Source organism: Penicillium psychrosexuale, assembly GCF_028828465.1.
Source record: "Penicillium psychrosexuale strain IBT 29551 chromosome Unknown utg000006l, whole genome shotgun sequence".
NCBI lineage: Eukaryota > Fungi > Ascomycota > Eurotiomycetes > Eurotiales > Aspergillaceae > Penicillium > Penicillium psychrosexuale.
The window spans coordinates 1621319-1640514 of record NW_026643191.1 but is presented as its reverse complement, the minus strand read 5'-3'; the positions used below and the strand labels follow the sequence as shown (position 1 = coordinate 1640514).

The window sequence follows — 19196 nt, the reverse complement described above, 5'->3', positions numbered from 1 at the left end:
AAGTTGGATTACTTCAAACTCCGCGTCCAAAAAAGCAATAGAAAGCGGCGTACAATCTTTATTTCTGTCACATCGTCGATCAGGGTCTGCTCCATGGGCAAGAAACCACCTGGTCAAATGTATATCGTGGAAGGACGATCTAAACAAAAATTATCAGCATAACATCAGTCAAAAGGGAAAAATTACTCACGCGATGGCCGGAGGATTGTTTGTATCAATCGGCGTGTTGATATCGAAGCCATGATTAAGGAATGATTCCAGAACCCGGTACGACGAGTATTTGGTAGCTTCTTGGAAAAGTAGAGGATGCATAGCAGCTCCGTGGTCAAGAAGGAAATCGACAACCCTGAAAGAGTCGTTTTGAATCGCCTCGTGAAGAATGGGGACTGTTTCGCTTTGAACGTTTCATTATCAAGTGAGGTTGAATGTATACCAGAGAAAGCAGAAGCAAGGCCTTCAATATCGTCGAAAGAAGCAAATTTTCGAAGATGGGCCATCGGGTCGGCATTGCTCAGGTCCATTCTGGAATGCGTCTGAGGTTGCCAAAGGAAATGCGGGTTGTTTTGAGGGGTCGCGAGGTTTAAATAATCAAAAGATACTTCATTCATCGAAACCTCGTGGGTGTAACCAGAAAGCAAAGCTTGCTGGAAATGAGACGTCACGTTCAGCACAAGATAAGACAGAATGTGTGAGTATGAAGGAATGCTTCAGAGTGGCTCATGTTCGGCTTTTATGATGATATGTATAAAACTGAGCTTCTTATTTAGTATGATGGATAGGGAATGTAAAAGTGGAATATTGTAATCCTCAGAGCATAATCAGATGATGAAGCTTTCAGGCCGAAGAAAATGTACCATCGGAGTGTTACTATAAGAGTCCAGAATCTCGAAAAGATGAATATCTTACCGTTCAAGATTGACCTAGCTTGACATTGCGGATTATACCACTGGGGTGGGTCTGAGAAAGCATTGATGGCAGAGTAAAGACGCCGCACTTCGATACCCAACCAAGCGCCGGTCGGGGAATACAAACATCCGGGCACGTGATCTAACTGGAGGTTGTACAGGGGCAAAACCAGATTGATGATTTTACGATTGGACTATTAAGTTAATAACTTATGGCTATACTGTCTACGGCAAGCAGTTCTTTATATATGTCCTGATTATTTGGAATGCCGATAGGAATCATACTTGACGTGATATCGGGTTCCAGGCCGAGTTGCTTACCCCTCGCACTCATACAAACCCACCGGAGGAAACCAGTATATATATCTCGGAAGTAGGCCGAGTCACTCACAGATTCAATCGCAATCTGACCAACAAATTAGAAATATTTATAATTAGTCGATCGGGTGGAGGAGCCGAGAGTGGACTCATTTAGCTTGTTGAACTGTGTACAAGATTGGCTTCGTCGGTTCTGACATCCGACATTGGCAGTTCGCACGTCAAAATAGCGGCAAATAGCTTAAATCTCAATCGGAGATATGGCCGATTGCCCCTCACTTTGATCCGAGAGAGGAATATCTGATCGGATATGGATATCTTATAAGAGTTATGCCAGGACTACTGGAAGTACTGGATTAGTACATACTTCGATATATATATATCGGACAACTTCGAGAACTTCGACATCCTCTACATCCTCTATAACCTCTACAACCTCTACAATGGGTTCTCACGCTACCGTTTCTCCTCAACCCCATGTCCCTTTATCTGGAGTCTGGTGCCCTGCGGTCACTTTTTTTCACCGTGACACCGACTCATTAGACCTCGACTCTCAATCCAAGTTTTTTGCCTATCTATCCAAAACCGGGCTAGCGGGTCTAGTGATCCTGGGGACCAACTCAGAAGCCTTCCTCCTCACCCGTGAAGAGCGAGCTCAGCTCATCTCAACTGCAAGAGCCGCCGTTGGCCCTGATTTTCCCCTGATGGCCGGTGTCGGTGCGCACTCGACTAAGCAGACCCTCGAGCTCGCACAGGACGCCGCCGCTGCTGGCGCCAACTACCTTCTCATTCTTCCTCCCGCATACTTTGGAAAAGCTACAAACATGAACGTGGTGAAGCGCTTCTTTTCCGAAGTAGCAGCCAAGTCACCTCTGCCAGTGGTGGTATACAATTTCCCGGGGGTGTGCAACGGGGTGGATATGGACTCTGAGACCATTGCCGCGATCGCACAGGACCCGACGTCTGCGCATGCCAGTGGACGGTCCAATGTGGTTGGGGTCAAACTGACCTGTGGATCCGTGGGAAAGATCACCCGGCTAGCTGCAGCATTTGCGCCCGAGGACTTTGTGACCTTTGGTGGACAGTCGGATTTCCTGATCGGCGGGCTAGCTGCAGGAAGTGCGGGATGTATTGCTGCCTTCGCGAACGTTTTTCCCAAAGTGACGGCTCGGATCTATGCGTTGTATCAGAAAAGTCAGATTGAGGAGGCGGTGGAGCTCCAAAAGAAGGCGGCGATCGCAGAAGGTGCCATCAAGGGTGGTATTGCGTCAACGAAGTATGCGGTAGCGTGCTACTCCGCCCAGTTGGCAGGGATTCAGGATGCAGTAGCTAACCTGGCCCCTCGACACCCTTACGAGGAGGCGGGAGAGGAAGTCAAAACCGGGATCCGACAGGTGATGGCTGAGGTCGCTGAGATCGAGAAGAGCCTGTAATGAGTTAGACGTGTACCAATGAAGATGGATTTAGACCATGATTTATTTGCTGTCCAGGTAAATAATGTTGAGAGATGTGAGATGTGAGGTGTTGAGATAGGGGGTGGATATTGAGGGTAGTTGCCAGACAGTTCAGGCCATCTATCTGGTTATCTCTCACTGCAAGTCCCATTACTATGGGCCAATAATAGCTGTGCTGTGCTCGTATCGGTCTGCATCTAAATCAGACACCTCATGAACTAATAACCCTGGTCCTCTGTCCTCTGTACTTTCAAAGATCTAGAGAATCAAGTCTAAATCATAGAGTCTACGGAGTTGTGCTAAGTACGGACGCTTGGCAGAATGGTATATTTGCATAAAACCGACGTGATAGCCCTAAATGCATAAGTATGAAGGTAAATACCAAATGAACCTCGGCTTAAACGAACAAAAACTCTTCCAATCACCCAAACATCGGCTCAGCCGAGCAGTCGATTACTGATCGGGCCGGGACTAAGTGGAGATTGTCGGGATATTGAAGATATTGAAGCCAATCAACGGGATTGTTCTGTCTTTTTCTAATCTTTTTCTATCTTTTCTTCTTTGTTTAATAAAGATGCAGCTTATTATTCCATATGACTACCCCCCCACTACAGCTGAAATGAGCAATCCCTCCGATATGTATGGAGTACTACATGGATTACATATAGTAGACGGGTCTCGAAAAAATCCTTTTACCATATTGTCACCATTCTACCTTATATCACATCCTACGCAGATCGCAGATCTCGCTCTAGAGGTCATCTCTTGAGTCTCAACAATGGAGGTCTCCGAGAATGCCAACTCCCTACACTTGCCAACCTCCATCCCATTCTGGCGACTCGTTCTCAGCCCCGGTGCTATCACCCAAGAGGTTGCCGACCACCCCTGTGCCGGCTCAGGGACCGAAGACGATCCCTATGTCGTGGAATGGATGCCCAAGGACTTTCGAAACCCTCTTCAGTTAAAGACTTCCATGAAATGGTTCATCACCGTGGTCGCCGCCATTGAGACCTTGGTCGTTGCTCTAGTCTCGTCCGCTTATACTGGGGGTATTATTCAAATTGAAGAACGATTCGGCGCAACCACCGAGGTTGCCACCTTGGGAGTATCCCTCTACGTACTGGGCTTTGCCCTGGGTCCTCTGATCTGGGCCCCGATGAGTGAAATCTTCGGTCGCCAGCTTGTGTTCATCACAACCTACTGCGGTTTGACCGTCTTCTGTGCCGCATGTACGGGCGCGCAGAATATCCAGACCCTCCTGGTCTTTCGATTCTTCTCCGGTGCTTTCGGCTCCTCTCCCCTTACCAACTCGGGCGGTGTTATCGCCGACATGTTCATGGCTCGCGACCGAGGACTGGCCTTATCGGCCTTCGCCTTAGCGCCATTCCTAGGGCCCGTCATTGGGCCCATCGCCGGTGGCTTCCTCGGTATGTCTAACGGAGGCTGGAGGTGGGTGATGGGTCTCTTGGCCATCCTCTGTGGTGTCATGTGGTTCTTAGGAGCCGCGTTGAAGCCTGAGACATATGCCCCCGTTCTTCTCCGCCAGCGTGCAATGACTCTCTCCAAGCTTACAGGTCAGGTGTACTACAGCAAATTAGATATCGATCAAGGACGTCTCACGCTGAAAGCCGCTTTGAAAATCTCTCTTTCCCGGCCCATGATTCTTCTTTTTCAAGAACCTATTGTCTTGCTGCTGTCGATCTACCTTGCTATCATCTACGGAACCCTCTATATGCTTTTCGGTGCCTTCCCGATTGTGTATCAGCTTCATCGTGGGTGGAATCAAGGCGTCGGCGCCTTATCTTTTATCGGTGTCATGATTGGTATGCTCGCTGCGGTTGCGTATTCAATTCCTGAAAATAAGCGCTACGCGAAACTTCTTGAGAAGAATGGTGGCTATGTGCCCCCAGAAGCCCGCCTTCCGCCGTGTATGCTGGCCTCTATTGCCCTCCCTTTAGGACTCTTCTGGTTCGCATGGACTAACTCTCCATCCGTCCACTGGCTTGCAAGCGTCGCTGCTGGAGTTCCGTTCGGGTTCGGAATGTTGCTTGTCTTCCTTAGTGTCTTCAACTACCTGATCGATGCTTACACCATCTTCGCGGCATCTGTCCTGGCAGCTAACACGCTACTGCGGTCGTTATTCGGATTTGCATTCCCACTATTCACCAAGTACATGTACGAAGATCTGGGGATCCATTGGGCATCCTGTGTTCCGGCTTTCTTGGCTCTTGCCTGCGTGCCTTTCCCTTTCCTACTCTATAAATATGGACTGTCCATCCGAAAGCACTGCAAGTACTCTGCGCAGTCTGAGGCCTTTGTTCAAAATCTTGTTCAGGCAATCCAAAAAGCCCAGGAGCCTGCCAATATTGAACCTGAGATGTGCGAAACCACATTGGCAAATGAGGAAGCCGAATCGCTCTCTCACAACAAGGAGAGCCCCACGGATGTTCACTCAATTCATCACACTCTTTCGCGTACTTCTACCAATGCTACGCATGCCATGCATCGGGTGCCCACATACGAAGCTAACCCTTACGACATCGACCGCGTTCATACACGAGAGTCGTTCAAATAATCCAAGCCATCCGTCATAGAAGGGGAACATGGGCGTTTTAAAGGATCTCCGAGGATACCAAAAGAGAAAAGGTCCAGGATTTTGGACTTCACGTTTTCTAATATTGCATTGCTCCGTCTTTTTTCTTTTTTCTCTTATCGTGTTCCATATACCATAGATCGCGTTGACTGCTAATTATAATTGCACTTCAAGGTTTTGTGATCTTGCGTTATCCTGCTTATACATACGAAGATCTGTGTAGGGTTTATGCACCCTACATTGTAGAAACTGGGGTGCATATGCGAGGGCGAGTCACGAATGTACAGCCAAATGTAACCAGTCCAACTCATTCTTATATACGGAGTAATAATCGATAAATTAGTTCTATCGTAGATGCAAAACAAAACATTCACTTTTTACAGTCCATATACATGCCAAAAGAAGAATTTCAATGCCATGACGGCTGCAAACATGGGGAATACAAAGCATAAGATCAAACCAGCAAGATCCCAAAAAAAAAAGCAGACCGAAAATACCACCGCAAGCCCAAAGACGCATATTTACAACTCGCTATGTATAGAAATCTCTAACGGCGAGAAACACAGCACAAGATACCAGACTTGCCCAGGAACCAGAGGGATCCAATAAAGCGGAAAATCGACAGACCGGCGGTTGTCCACAGAATAGCGGCGAAATATTTGGAGGTACGAATGGTAGAAGTGTTCTTTGAATGTTAGTTTATGCCACAGCCAAGGGTTAGACAAGATACATACTGTGAGACAGAGACGGGTGATGCCTTCACTGGTGATACACAGTGCAAGGATCAGGTTGCTGAAAATCCAAATTAACACCAGGTTGGTTCGGAAAGCCTTATAGCCATCATCCATGCTTGGTTCGTCATTATCTTCAGGCTCAACATATGGCTCCAGTGCTCTCTTGACCGTCGATTCGAACTGACTGTCGATATCGGCCTGCGGCTTATCGACTTCTTCAATGAAGTTTGACTTGGCGTCATCCTTCTTCGTCTCAGCGACGGGCAGCGAGTCGCCCTTGTCAGAACCCTTGGTACCCCAGGAAACGTCATGCCAGTTGCAGAAAGCGTAGACCATCAGGATATTGATCGAGCAGGTCATACCGGCAAAGTACGCCCAGGAGGACGTGAACATATGCCAGGGATCCATGTATAAGAAACTTGCGAGGAAGTAAATACCATAAGTCGATACCAAAGCGATCAGGACGATACCGGCCCCGGATGAACCGAAGAAAGACTTCAGGAAGTGGGAAACACCTTGGTCCATAGAGAAATCAAGCGTGCCTCCAGTGAAGGCGTTCTTGACAAGGTAGAATGATAGAACCATGATGTAAGTTTGAACGATACTGAAATACATGAACGAAAGCGTGTATGCGAGACGCGAACTGTTTCAAATGTCAGTTTGACATTATGGGGTAATTTTTTCAGATTTTAGCTTACCCTTTCGGTCGATTTCCTAGCGCTAGGATGAACTGCAGCATCAAGAAGAAGATGTATCCGTACTTCAGGAAGTTGTTCACGATTGGCGTCGCTTCGTTACCGAACGGCCATCCTCTATTCTTGTTGGACGGACTAGGAGTTCCGACAAGATCCATGATGACAGTAGTAGTCAGCCAGAACGAGGCTAGTACGAGTTAGTATGAAGATTCACCAAAGAACAGGAGATCCGAGGCATACCGAGAGAGAACCAGGTCATGACAAGACCCATGAAGTTGTATGTCATTTGGATATGCAGGAAAAACAGCCGTAGGAGGTTGTGGCCACTCTTATAAATCCTTCCAAAATGCATCATTGCGTACAAACTGGCGGCGAACGAACCGTTCAACCAACGACGTCGCTGACTGATAAACTCGGCTGCACCCTCCGGCACATCAGTCTCGCCCTTTGACGCCTTCACGTAGGTTAGATGCCATTTGAATCCAGCCTTTGCCACAAGCTCGAAACATAAGATACGGTCCTCAGCGAGGAACATATTCTTTTTAAAGATATTCATGCCCTCAATACCCTTCTTACCCAACTGCTTTGAGAGTGTATGATCGCCGTGGAAGTACTGCTCTAACGGGCGACCCATAATAGCGCGATAGCGGTACGCGGAGAAGGCACCCGGTAACACACTAACGTACCCGAAGGCACTCTCTAGCGGTTTGTCAAGAATATTGGAGATCTTGTACTCGAAGTTTTGTGCGGCGACGAGGGGGTTCATCAAGTTTTTCCAACCTTGTCCTAACATTGCGTGAATCTCACCGCAAGATCCACCTAGGTTCTTGTCATTGTAGAAAGACTCCCACAATGCAAGGAGTGATTTCTTTCCCGGTTTAGTTCCGGCATCAATGAGAATCACGACTTCGGGGTTAAGGATTCGGCTGAAACCGTTGAAGAGCCAGCGGTGGGAGTTAATCTTTTTACTGTTCTTCTGCTTCAGACAGAAAATCATTTGAACAGGAGGAAGGTTTGATGACTCGTTGCCCTGGGGCCGGATCAACTGTTGGCTCGGTGTAACTGAGAGTTGGGTGGTATATTCGAACTTGATCTTGTTAGTGGATTTTCGTCGGCCACGAAGACACCGGGAAAGAGGGTAGACTTTGCCAAGGTGCATCAAGACTATAAGAACTCACGATGTGTGCGACAGTTTCCCGACCATCGACGGAGCGCTTCATGATGCCATCTTGGTAGATACCAACAGTGGCTAATAAGTCGAGGGTATTTTTGTCGCAAGGATCAATACCATCAAAAACCAAGGAGCACACAATCTTTTGCCAGGCCGGGCCACCTTTATTCCAGAATTCCGACTTCTTCAAATTGACGATATCTCGAATGTTCTGCATGACGCCGTGGAGCGTCCGCGCGGTCAGAACTTTATCTTCGTTATAATATGTGATAGCGATCAAAAGCTCAGTGTGTCGGTTGTACATAGCCGGTCGCAGATTGTATCCGTTTCGTAGGGTGAACTCGTCAGGATCACAGGTGGCCGCGGTATCTGTGTGCGATTAGCTCGAGTCGCATGATCAAGATTTGACATGAAGACTTACAACGCAGATGCGTGAATTCTTCCGGGAAACCCTCCTCCGATTCCCGGTACTCCTTCTGTATCGCATTCTGGATGGCGCTTGGAACTGGATAGTCGACACTGAGCACAGAGCCCTGGACCAACTTAATCTTTCGCGTAGCATAACGCCGCAGCCCTGACACAGGTGCCTGTCGGTTTTGCCAAGCTTCCGACGGAGTCTCAGACATGGGTGATTGAATACCCGAACGACGGCTGTTGAGTCCTCCTGCGGACTCCTGGTATGGACCATCGGGGAAGATGGTGACTCCGGGGTCCTGTAGTGTGTAGCGACGGAGGGAATCGGTCGAGGCATATGGGTCATCGAATGAAGCGTTGAAAGGGCTAGGCTGGTTTCGGTAAAGCAAAGACTGCTGGCTGTCGAGGTTCTCGGGTTTCTCCTCGTAACCGTACGCTTGCTGCGGAACAAACTGGATTAGCATCCACTGCTGTCTTGATCGGTCTCCTCTGTTTGTTTGTTTTTTTCGTTCCGAGTGGCTGGTCACTCACCTCTCGTGGACCATACACGCTAGTCTCGCTGGCTTGGGGTGAATGAGATAGGTCGCCTGAGTGAGGCGAGTGAGGCGATGTGCTCCTCTGAGGAAAAGACATTATGTGTTGCTCGTGTTCCCTGGATTTGGTGGAAAGGGAATACAGATATAGTTGGCGGGGTGATATCTCAAGGATCCAAAGAAAATATGAGAGAAGACTGAACTGAATTCCAGGTACAATCCGGCGCCTCAATAGCAACAGCGCAACAGCGCAGCAATGACCTCGTGGGAGATGTTGAAAGCAAGGCAGGCGACCTGTCCAGAGATCGAACCTGTATGAGAAACAATATGGGACCTAAGTAGAAAATAGCGGAGGGTTGAGGTTCAAAGACGTGTGCGAGGAGAAGGGCTCCAGATGCCATCTATCCAGGAGATATTTTTGGTGCAGAATTTGATTGGAGGTGCCAACGATGTGGGCTGTGAAAGGGCGACTGAGGTGGAACCCCAGCACATCAGCAATTGTCGTTCGCCATCCACCCTTTCTGAGGATCCACCATGGAGCCGTCCGAGACAGGACATACATATTGGGCATTGCCAACCGCCTTTCCCCTGCCGATGCATAACCATTACCTGCAAGTACCATGGTACCCCAACCACCGGATGATTCTTCCCCTTGGTCATAATTCTTTCAGTATCCAAGGTATACTTCTGTACGGGTATGGGATTTGACTCTGTCCCGAGCCTTGTTATGACAAACATAACTCGTCGAACATGTAACAGGCTGCGGGTCAACGGTGCCATGCGTCATGACATTGGTCAACAGGTGTCTCCTATGACCCATCACAGGCCCCCTCAATTAATATTTGCTGTACCTATCCCTTCTACCATCCGAAACACCCCTGAGCGATCTTGCATCAATGTACGGAGTACTCATGCTCGTAAGCACACTGGCAAGGCGTCTCTGCCAAGCAATCACAGCGTGACGGGCTGGGGGTGGCGACTCCCGGAGATGACGACGAGGCGTCATGGAACGATCGGCTGTCTTCTAGGGGGCTGAATTCTGAATCTGCAACTGGCTTACGAGGGTCCACATATGCAGCCATCGTTATAAATATGGTATGTGGGGAGTGAAAAATAGAGAAAGAAAAAAAGAAAAAAGAAAAAAAAAGAAAGCCGCTACCACAGCAACAGAGAGAGAGACATGTTGGGATGCCGTGTGAATAATGTGTGTCATGTGCCCGGTCACGTGCTCCACCATATACGCGTACACAACTTATTATGTTCCCTTGCATATGCGTACACTGTACAAGATACATACAACATATACAAAGTACACTAACACGTACGACACATCCGTGGACCCTTGGAAGATGAATCTAGCTGCCTTGGCGACTATCATTTATTTTTAGGTCTTAGAATCTGAAAATTTGAAGTGGTCAAATTCTCTATTAATACATATTTTCCCACTTTGAAACCATAAATATTGTATCAATAGTTTCCTTTTGTTTGAAAGTGATGAACTTATTTCTCCTGTGCGAAAACATTGTGTCTGTTCTGTTTCTCTAACTTACTTGGTACATCTATTATTATGTTCGGCCTCTCCGCCCTCACCCGACATCGGACTTCATTGCGAGCGTAGCTTCCCCAAGGACTTAAGTGACGGACTTAAGTGACGAGTCTTGTCCCAAGAGGCTGATGTTGATTTGCTGAATTACTTCTAACCTAAATGTAAGGGAAGCTTCATCATGTACCCAGTAACATCAGATAAGTTGGCACCAGATCGTTCGACCTTCCAAGGTTACCCGAGGTCATTATTTGATAATGCCGCGCAACATGCGGGGTAAACGATCTATCTACCTAGGTATTAGTTTACGGAGTACGTTGCGCGCTTCTAAATCGTCATCCGAATAAAATTTCAATTCGATCAAAGGCTATTACCTCCTGTGCTTAACGATGTCGCCTCAGAGACCTTCGTTTGATGCCCTACCTTTACGCAAAGATGGGCCTCCAGGGAATGCTTGGGGGATGTTTGGCGATCAAGATCAGATGGGCATGCTCAATCTGTTGACCCCAGAAAACACCGCCGCGGCTGCTCGCGAGATTGTTGACGGCGTGCGTGTCTCAACAGATTGGGCTCTCAATAGTATGGCGACCCCCTGCTTTGGACGGTCTTCGTTTGAGCACATCATCAAGCACAAGGCTCCCCGGATAGTCAACGATGATATCTTGACTTTCAATACCCAGAGTAGTAGTCAATGGGATGGCTTCAGACATTATGGCTCAAAGCAAGGAACTTACTTCAATGGGTGTACCCAGGACGACATCCAAAAGTCTACTCGAAATGGCATCCACGGTAATTCCCTCTGATTTCCAAACTTCGGGGTTTCTACTAAACCTCCCTTAGTCTGGGCCGATAACGGCGGTATTGTTGGACGGGGTGTTCTGTTGGACTATGTGGGCTGGGCGGCAGCGAACGGGAAAGAAGTGAATTGCTTTGAAACCCAGTCAATCCCGGCCTCTGTACTCCAGGAGGTAGCTGCTAGTCAGAATACTACATTCCGGCCAGGAGATATCTTGTTTATTCGCACGGGCTGGACCCGAGCGTACGAACAGCTGTCCAAAGCGGAATGCCAGAAACTGGCCGACTATGCAGCACCTCCAGTGATTGGGGTAGAATCGTCCGAGGCCACCCTGCGCTGGATTTGGGATCTTGGATTAGCCGCCGTGGCGGGAGATATGCCGAGCTTTGAAGCATATCCATGCCAGAATCAGGTTTTCTTTCTTCATGAATGGTTGCTAGCGGGATGGGGTGTCCCGATTGGCGAGTTATTCGATCTCGAGCAGCTCAGCAAGGAGTGCCGCAAGAGAGACCGTTGGACCTTTTTCTTTAGTAGCGTGCCATTGAAGGTGTGTATAGATAGATTCTACTTCTGTTCCCAGCTGACCACATTTATCAGGTTCCTGGTGGGGTTGCAAGCCCCCCGAATGGCGTTGCTATATTCTGACCATAGGTTTTTCCCGTCTTTTTTGATCATACATATCATACGGAGTACAGTCTAACTCTTTGGGGATAGCGCGGAATGCAAGTGGGGGTCTTTACAAATTGTACGGAATGAGCCTCGAAATATAGTGAAATATATCAGAATACACCTGTCATTTCCAGCCTAGACACCTAGGTATAATTAGATGAAGCAAGTCATACAGACGATTGATTCCCTTCTATCGTACCACATCACCGTGGGGAAGTCGGGCCGAAGAGATAAGTGAAAAAGCGGAGAATCCGGGGCTTTCCGTGCCGGTCTGGGTTGTTTGTCATTCTACAACGTTTCGCCAGTTCATGTTGTATGCAGATCTAGCAGATCTAAACACTTCTAAGATCTAGCTTAAAAAGAAAAGAGTGAAATGGTCCTTGGAAATGCAGGTATCTCGCGCCAGGCAGAAGATCGCTCAAAAAGGTCGATGGTAGCCTGTAACCGCTGCCGTTCTAGAAAAACTCGCTGCGCCGGCAATCCACCCCACCCTTGTGCAGCATGCGTGGATGCGGACAAGCGTTGTGTATATTCAGAGGCCGAGAAGCGAATCACTATAACGGAAAGGTGAAGTCGGTCTAAGATCGTCGGAAAGAGTTAATGCTGACTCTCTCTGCAGCTACTATCGCCAACTACAATCGCAACCTCCTGCATCACGGGGTAGGTTTCATACCTACCTAGGTAGTCATCTGGACGCAATCTAACCACCCAGGATAGAAGGTAGTCACCCAACGCCGTCAAGTGAGCCATCGATATCCAACCGCTACTCTGAGGGGCCATCAGAACGCGACGACTGGTGGTACAAAGGGACGGATAATTTGTTCTTGAAGCGGTCGGGAGAACATCGTACGCATTGCGCTGGAAGTTAATTTATTTCTATTATCTTGCTAATCTTTTCTCAGATTTCGTGGGTGCCTCGTCTACTACACATCTCGCCAAACGACTCAATCCTAGCTCCACAAACCTTGCATGGGATGTGCGTCCACTTTACGATGATCCTTCATCATTGAGAAGACCAGTCGGGGGCTCATTGCCTCAATTACCACCTTTCGAGTTTGCCAAGCGACTGTTCTGGGTACAATACGCTTACATCGGTACCATCTTCTCCCTTATCAGACCCTTGGAGTTTGAAGAACGGCTGGATCTAGTCTATCACCAACCACTTGACTTTTCACATCGTGAATCTTGCCTAGTATACTGTCAAACACTGTTGGTTATTTCCTTTGGCTTGATGTATAGTGTGAACCAGTGGATTGGCGAGGAAGGTCCTCCCGGCTTCAAATATTTCAAGCATGCATTACGTTTCTTGCCAGATATCCACGAAGAGGGCTCAATTCTCTTCGTTGAGGTACTATGCTATGTGGCATACTATATGCAGAATCTGAATAGGCGGGATGCTGCCTTCCTCTACGTATGTTTTCCTTCCATTAGCTTCCTCTGTACCGCTAACGACGTCAGATTGGACTTTCTCTGCGCATGGCTATCTCCTTAGGTCTACACCAAGAGGTATCTGATCTTTCAATAAGTGAATCAGATCGCAACCGTCGACGTCGGGCTTGGTGGTCTGTCTACAGCTTGGACCGGTAATTTGGCCAATTCCCTTATATTCCTGAGAACAATACTTATACGGATAGAATCCTCTCTGTCAAGTCTGGTAATCCCATTACAATTCACGATGAAGACATTGGGATAACTTGGCCTACGGCTGTGGTATGTTGCCTTCTATGGCATGCCTAGGTATTCGCTGATTTGGGTTTTTTCGACCTAGGGTGGATCAACCGATCCATGGCCATCGACCGTTCTTATTCATTACACACAACTATCCCGTATATTGGGACGGATTGGGGAAGGTAGAATATTCTTCTTGATTTTTGTCGCATTGCCAAGCTGACCTAGATGGCCACATCAGAAATCTACAGAAAGAAGCCTGTATCCGGATCTAACCTCGTTGCTTCTGTTCAGAGTATCACAAATGACCTCTCTGGCTGGCTGCGACAAGTGCCAGATCGACTCCGCATCGATTTCAATACACTCAATACCCATATCAATCGAGAGTCTGTCTCAATCAACTTGCACTTCTACTCATGTGTGAACATGACTGCGCGCCCGTTGGTCTTTTATATCATCCAACGGCGACTCGACGCGGAAGCCTTTGGATCCACAACAGAAGACTGGAAAGAAGGGCTGGCTCCCAATACCGTTGCCGTCATTGACAGCTGTATTACGGCAGCGCGAGCAACCACTTTGATCATGGATGCAGCTACAAAACATAATCTCATTGGTAGGCGATCGCAATACAATCCCATCTCTTCTGTCATGAAACCATCTGATTGAACGGACATTCTAGCTACATATGGATACCTCGATGGCGACTATATCTTCTCTGCTGCACTGCTGCTGGTTATGGTGAATGCTGCGTTTCCGCCCAATGAAGTCAGCGCCCGGGCAATGGAGACCGCACTGAACCTTCTTCGCGGTATGGCAGATCGGGGAAATACATATTTGGACTCGCGTCACTCATTACTGTTGGAATTACGGTCGGCCATTGGACCTAAAGCTGCTGAAGAGAAGGATACTGATGCGGCAAGTTCTCTCGTGGCAGGTCAAATGGGCCCTGTGACGCCAATGACCGAAAATGGCGTAAATCCATATGTTCTAGATCCGGGTGCGGAGTTAGCAGCTTCAGAAGAGCTTACTTATAACTGGCCGGAGCTGCCAGATCTCCCTTCTTTCCGGGATATCGCCTTCCAGTTAGATCTAAACGATGATCCAGCACTCTGGGAAGGGGCATTGGATCAAATCGACATTGACATGGACACTGACTGGATTGAGAATACTCTAAAGCGATGAGAATGAATATATATCACTTACCCCTTATTATTCTGTGCTAGTTCTTAGTTCTAAGTTAGTATTGATGTAGCTTATACACCACATCTTATCACGATCTGCATCCGCCATGCGACTCTGATCGTTGATATATGCTTGCTTGCTTCCTGTTTTCTATTTGCTATCTGGTTCTTGTTCATACGTGGTTTGCTAGCTAAGCCAGAGATCGATGTTTGTATGTCCCACTTCTGCATTTACTCTCTCTTTTTTCTTCATCTTAATTATTTTGAAAGACGCACTCCTTAGACCTGGCACGTCACATATTGGATAAATTGATGCCTGAGGCCCATACAACTTATATGGATTTCTCCACAACTTGCTAACTATTATTATTATCATTATGTAGACTATACATGAGCCCCCTATCTTCCCCTCCATCCCCAATCTCACCCCGCGGCTTATCAAGCTGTGGAGGTATCGGCCCGAGGAAGCCGAAATAGGAGCCATCGGCCCGACACGTGACATTCATCTATCATTTGGAGGTGTGTTGGGATATCGGGACGAGCTCTGTGACATAAATGAATATGGTTCTCTCCTGACCTTCTTTGTCTGTTGTTATATTCTTTCCTTTTTTGAACCCACTCACATCTTCCCAACTACTAGTCGCAATGTCTGACTCAGGGAAGATCACCATCTCCATCGATCGTGGCGGTACATTTACTGATGTCCACGCGATTCAACCTGGCCGTCCCGACATTATCTTGAAGCTTCTCTCTGTCGATCCTTCTCATTACCAAGATGCCCCGACTGAGGGTATCCGTCGGATTCTAGAGCTTGCCACCGGGGAACCACACCCCCGAGGCCAACCATTGAGACTCGACCGTATTGGTTGCCTCCGCATGGGCACAACCGTTGCAACCAATGCCTTACTCGAGCGCAAGGGTGCCCGCTCAGCACTCTTCACAACGAAAGGGTTTCGAGATTTACTGAAAATTGGCGACCAATCTCGCCCGGCCATTTTTGACCTATCAATGACTCGGCCCGGAGTACTCCCGGAGAGTGTCGTCGAAGTCAACGAACGTGTGCTGTCGTGCCATCCTTCTGCTGATAGCGCTTGCTTCTCCGATTGCCGCTTAGTAGAAGGAATCACCGGCGAGAATTTCCGCGTGGTGCAAGAACTAGACCTCGTTCAGGTGAAGGCAGAGCTCCAACGACTAAAGGAGCAAGGAATTTTGTCAATCTCTGTGGCGCTACTGCATTCTTACGCATATCCTGAGCACGAGCGTCAAATCGGCGAGCTCGCTCAAGAGATGGGATTCTCGGTCACTCTCTCTTCAAACCTTCAACCCATGATCAAGATCGTGCCTCGTGGCATGTCGGCCGCTGCTGATGCCTACCTTACACCTGTTATCAAGACATATATTGATTCTATCTCTTCCAGCTTTGAAGGTGGGTTGGAGAGTCAACAGAACTGCCGATTTGAGTTCATGCAGTCAGATGGTGGACTGGTTGATTTCCGCAAATTCAGCGGGCTGAAAGCGATTTTGTCCGGCCCCGCAGCTGGTGTGGTTGGCTTTGCAGCCACTAGCTGGGACCCCACCGAGAAGACTCCCGTCATTGGTTTCGATATGGGTGGTACTAGCACAGATGTCTCCAGATTCGATGGCCACTTTGAGCATGTATTTGCCTCTAAGGTTGCAGGTGTGATAATCCAGTCCCCTCAGCTTGATATTAACACTGTTGCTGCTGGCGGCGGCTCCATCCTCACTTGGCGTAATGGCTTGTTTTATGTCGGGCCTGAGTCAGCAAGTGCTCATCCTGGTCCGGCATGCTACCGTAAGGGTGGCCCTCTTACAGTGACAGACGCCAATCTGTTCCTAGGTCGCCTTCTGCCCGAGCACTTCCCGAAGATCTTCGGGCCGAATGAGAACGAGGCTCTAGATACAGAGACGACTGCACGCCTTTTCAATGAACTCACACAGAAAGTCAATATTGAACGCCGGCAGCAAGGCCAGTCGGAATTTTCCCCAGAGGAGATTGCACTTGGTTTCCTTCATGTGGCCGATGAATCTATGTCCCGGCCAATCCGTAACCTCACGGAGGCTCGTGGCTTTGAGACGGCATCTCATCATTTGGCATGCTTCGGAGGTGCTGGTGGCCAGCACGCATGCTCAGTGGCCAAAACGCTCGGAATATCCCGCATCATCATTCATAAGTATTCTTCCGTTCTATCAGCATACGGCCTTGCTCTGGCAGAAGTTGTCAAGGAGTCTCAGGAACCTGTTTCGTCAGCCTACCTATCTTCACAATCTATGCTTCTTCAACGCCTCGATAACTTGTCAGCATCAGCAACCAAAGATATGGAATCTCAAGGCTTCCCTTCCACTCAAGTGCGCCATGAGCAATACTTGAACATGCGCTACGAAGGTTCTGATACCAGTCTAATGATCCGGAAGCCCGAGAGCTCAGACTTCCTGGAAGCATTCCGCATTCGTCATCGCCGGGAATTCAACTTCAACTCTGACCGACCTGTCCTTGTTGATGACGTCCGAGTACGAACCATCGCCTCTTCCAAGGTGCGGACCGAGCAAAGTCCCTTGGTTCAACTGAAAAAAGCCGATCTGCGAGATGTAGCGCCGGCTCTAAATACCACATCAGCCTACTTTGGCCAGTTGGGTCGGGTGGATACACCAGTTTACCTTCTAGGTGAATTGGAGAAGAATTCCCGCATTTATGGCCCGGCTATCATTATTGATCAAACCCAAACAATTGTCGTGGCCCCCAACGCAGTGGCGAACCTGCTCGACACCTGCATTGTCATCGATCTCAATGACGAACCAACCTCATCTGGAAGCGCTCTGTCGTCGGAAATTGACCCCATCAGGCTTACTATCTTTGGACATCGGTTTATGTCTATCGCTGAGCAGATGGGTCATACACTACAGAAGACCTCCGTTTCAACTAACATCAAGGAGCGGCTAGATTTCTCTTGTGCTCTATTCTCCCCCGATGGAGGTTTGGTTGCCAATGCACCCCATGTTCCGGTTCATCTTGGATCTATGCAATTTGCCGTGCGTTATCAGCATGAGAAGTGGCTAGGCAACCTGAAGGATGGTGATGTTCTGGTGGCCAATCACCCCAGTTGTGGAGGCACCCATCTGCCCGATATTACAGTAAGTCACCTTCATATTGACTACATCAAATACTAATATATCTATAGGTCATTACACCGGTCTTTGACCGACCTGGTGGCTCCGAGATCATGTTTTACGTGGCTTCCCGTGGACATCACGCTGACATTGGTGGTATATTACCTGGATCAATGCCTCCCAAATCCACCGAGCTGTGGCAAGAAGGCGCCGCCATCGAAGGTGATAAGATTGTCAGTGATGGTATCTTAGATGAGGCACGGTTGATCGAGTTGCTGGTCACAAAGCCCTCGCAGTATCCCGGCTGCGTTGGAGCACGCTGCATTAGCGACAATTTGTCTGATCTGAAGGCACAGATTGCCGCCAACACTCGTGGAATCAGCTTGATTCAAACTCTGTTTAACGAATATGGAACCCAGACCGTGCAAAAGTACATGTACGCCATCCAGGCAACCGCCGAGGCTGCGGTGCGCAATCTTCTCAAGGAACTATATCAGAAGTTCAATGGCCAGCCATTGGAGTCAGTCGACTACATGGATGATGGCACCCCCATCCGATTGAAGGTCACCATCAACGGTACCGAGGGGTCAGCTATCTTCGACTTCGAGGGTACAGGCCCTGAGGTTTATGGTAGCTGGAACGCTCCTATTGCCATTACTCACTCGGCTATTATCTACTGTCTACGCTGTATGATCAATGCAGATGTGCCACTGAACCAGGGATGCTTGGCGCCAATTGACATTCGTGTTCCTTCGTCCAGCATTTTGTCACCGAGCAAGACTGCTGCCGTCGTTGGTGGCAACGTTGTGACCTCACAGCGCATTACAGACGTCGTGTTCAAAGCCTTCCAGGCTTGTGCCGCGTCTCAAGGCTGCTGTAACAACCTGACCTTCGGTAGAGACGCCAAGCTTGATCCGTCCACCGGTGCTGTCATCACACCTGGATTTGGATATTACGAGACTATCGCGGGTGGCAGTGGTGCTGGCCCAACTTGGAAGGGTGAGTCTGGTATACAAGTTCACATGACCAACACGCGGATCACCGATCCTGAAATCCTGGAAAAACGCTATCCGACGATGCTCCGCCAGTTCGCTCTACGTGAGGGCTCTGGCGGCCAGGGTAAGAACCCCGGTGGCGAGGGAGTGATTCGCGACATCGAATTCCTTTCACCAATTCAATGTTCGATTCTGTCTGAGCGCCGTGTCCATCGGCCTTATGGGCTGGAGGGTGGCCAGGATGCACAGACCGGGTTCAATCTGTGGATCACGCGGGATCCAGATACTGGCAATGAACGCCGTGTTAACATTGGCGGCAAAAACACTGTCTCAATGAAGACACACGACCGGGTTGTGATCAACACTCCGGGTGGTGGTGGCTGGGGGGCTGTATGAATAAG

At 48.6% G+C, this 19196-nt stretch overlaps 5 protein-coding genes across 5 annotated transcripts; 4 read left to right on the top strand and 1 right to left on the bottom strand.

The window, feature by feature from the left end:
- Positions 1-1666: 1666 nt before the first annotated feature.
- On the top strand, positions 1667-2656 carry N7518_010465 (dihydrodipicolinate synthase family protein; the record flags this gene model as incomplete). Its single annotated transcript, XM_057191391.1, has 1 exon — positions 1667-2656. One exon carries the CDS (start codon positions 1667-1669, stop codon positions 2654-2656), a length of 990 nt encoding a protein of 329 aa, XP_057037527.1.
- Positions 2657-3455: 799 nt separating this feature from the next.
- N7518_010464 (MFS transporter) lies at positions 3456-5252 on the top strand (the record flags this gene model as incomplete). Its single annotated transcript, XM_057191390.1, has 1 exon — positions 3456-5252. The coding sequence occupies one exon, from the start codon at positions 3456-3458 to the stop codon at positions 5250-5252; it is 1797 nt and encodes a 598-aa protein (XP_057037526.1).
- Positions 5253-5817: 565 nt separating this feature from the next.
- Positions 5818-8917, bottom strand: N7518_010463 (CAZyme family GT2; the record flags this gene model as incomplete). Its single annotated transcript, XM_057191389.1, has 7 exons — positions 5818-5955; positions 6005-6647; positions 6703-6886; positions 6940-7786; positions 7878-8239; positions 8292-8724; positions 8816-8917. The coding sequence occupies 7 exons, from the start codon at positions 8915-8917 to the stop codon at positions 5818-5820; spliced, it is 2709 nt and encodes a 902-aa protein (XP_057037525.1).
- A 1832-nt stretch (positions 8918-10749) lies between these two features.
- N7518_010462 (transcription factor domain-containing protein) lies at positions 10750-14675 on the top strand (the record flags this gene model as incomplete). Its single annotated transcript, XM_057191388.1, has 9 exons — positions 10750-11149; positions 11201-11703; positions 12445-12485; positions 12538-12671; positions 12728-13236; positions 13284-13408; positions 13460-13535; positions 13722-14106; positions 14173-14675. The coding sequence occupies 9 exons, from the start codon at positions 10750-10752 to the stop codon at positions 14673-14675; spliced, it is 2676 nt and encodes an 891-aa protein (XP_057037524.1).
- Positions 14676-15319: 644 nt separating this feature from the next.
- On the top strand, positions 15320-19191 carry N7518_010461 (5-oxoprolinase; the record flags this gene model as incomplete). Its single annotated transcript, XM_057191387.1, has 2 exons — positions 15320-17824; positions 17872-19191. 2 exons carry the CDS (start codon positions 15320-15322, stop codon positions 19189-19191), a joined length of 3825 nt encoding a protein of 1274 aa, XP_057037523.1.
- Positions 19192-19196: the final 5 nt, after the last annotated feature.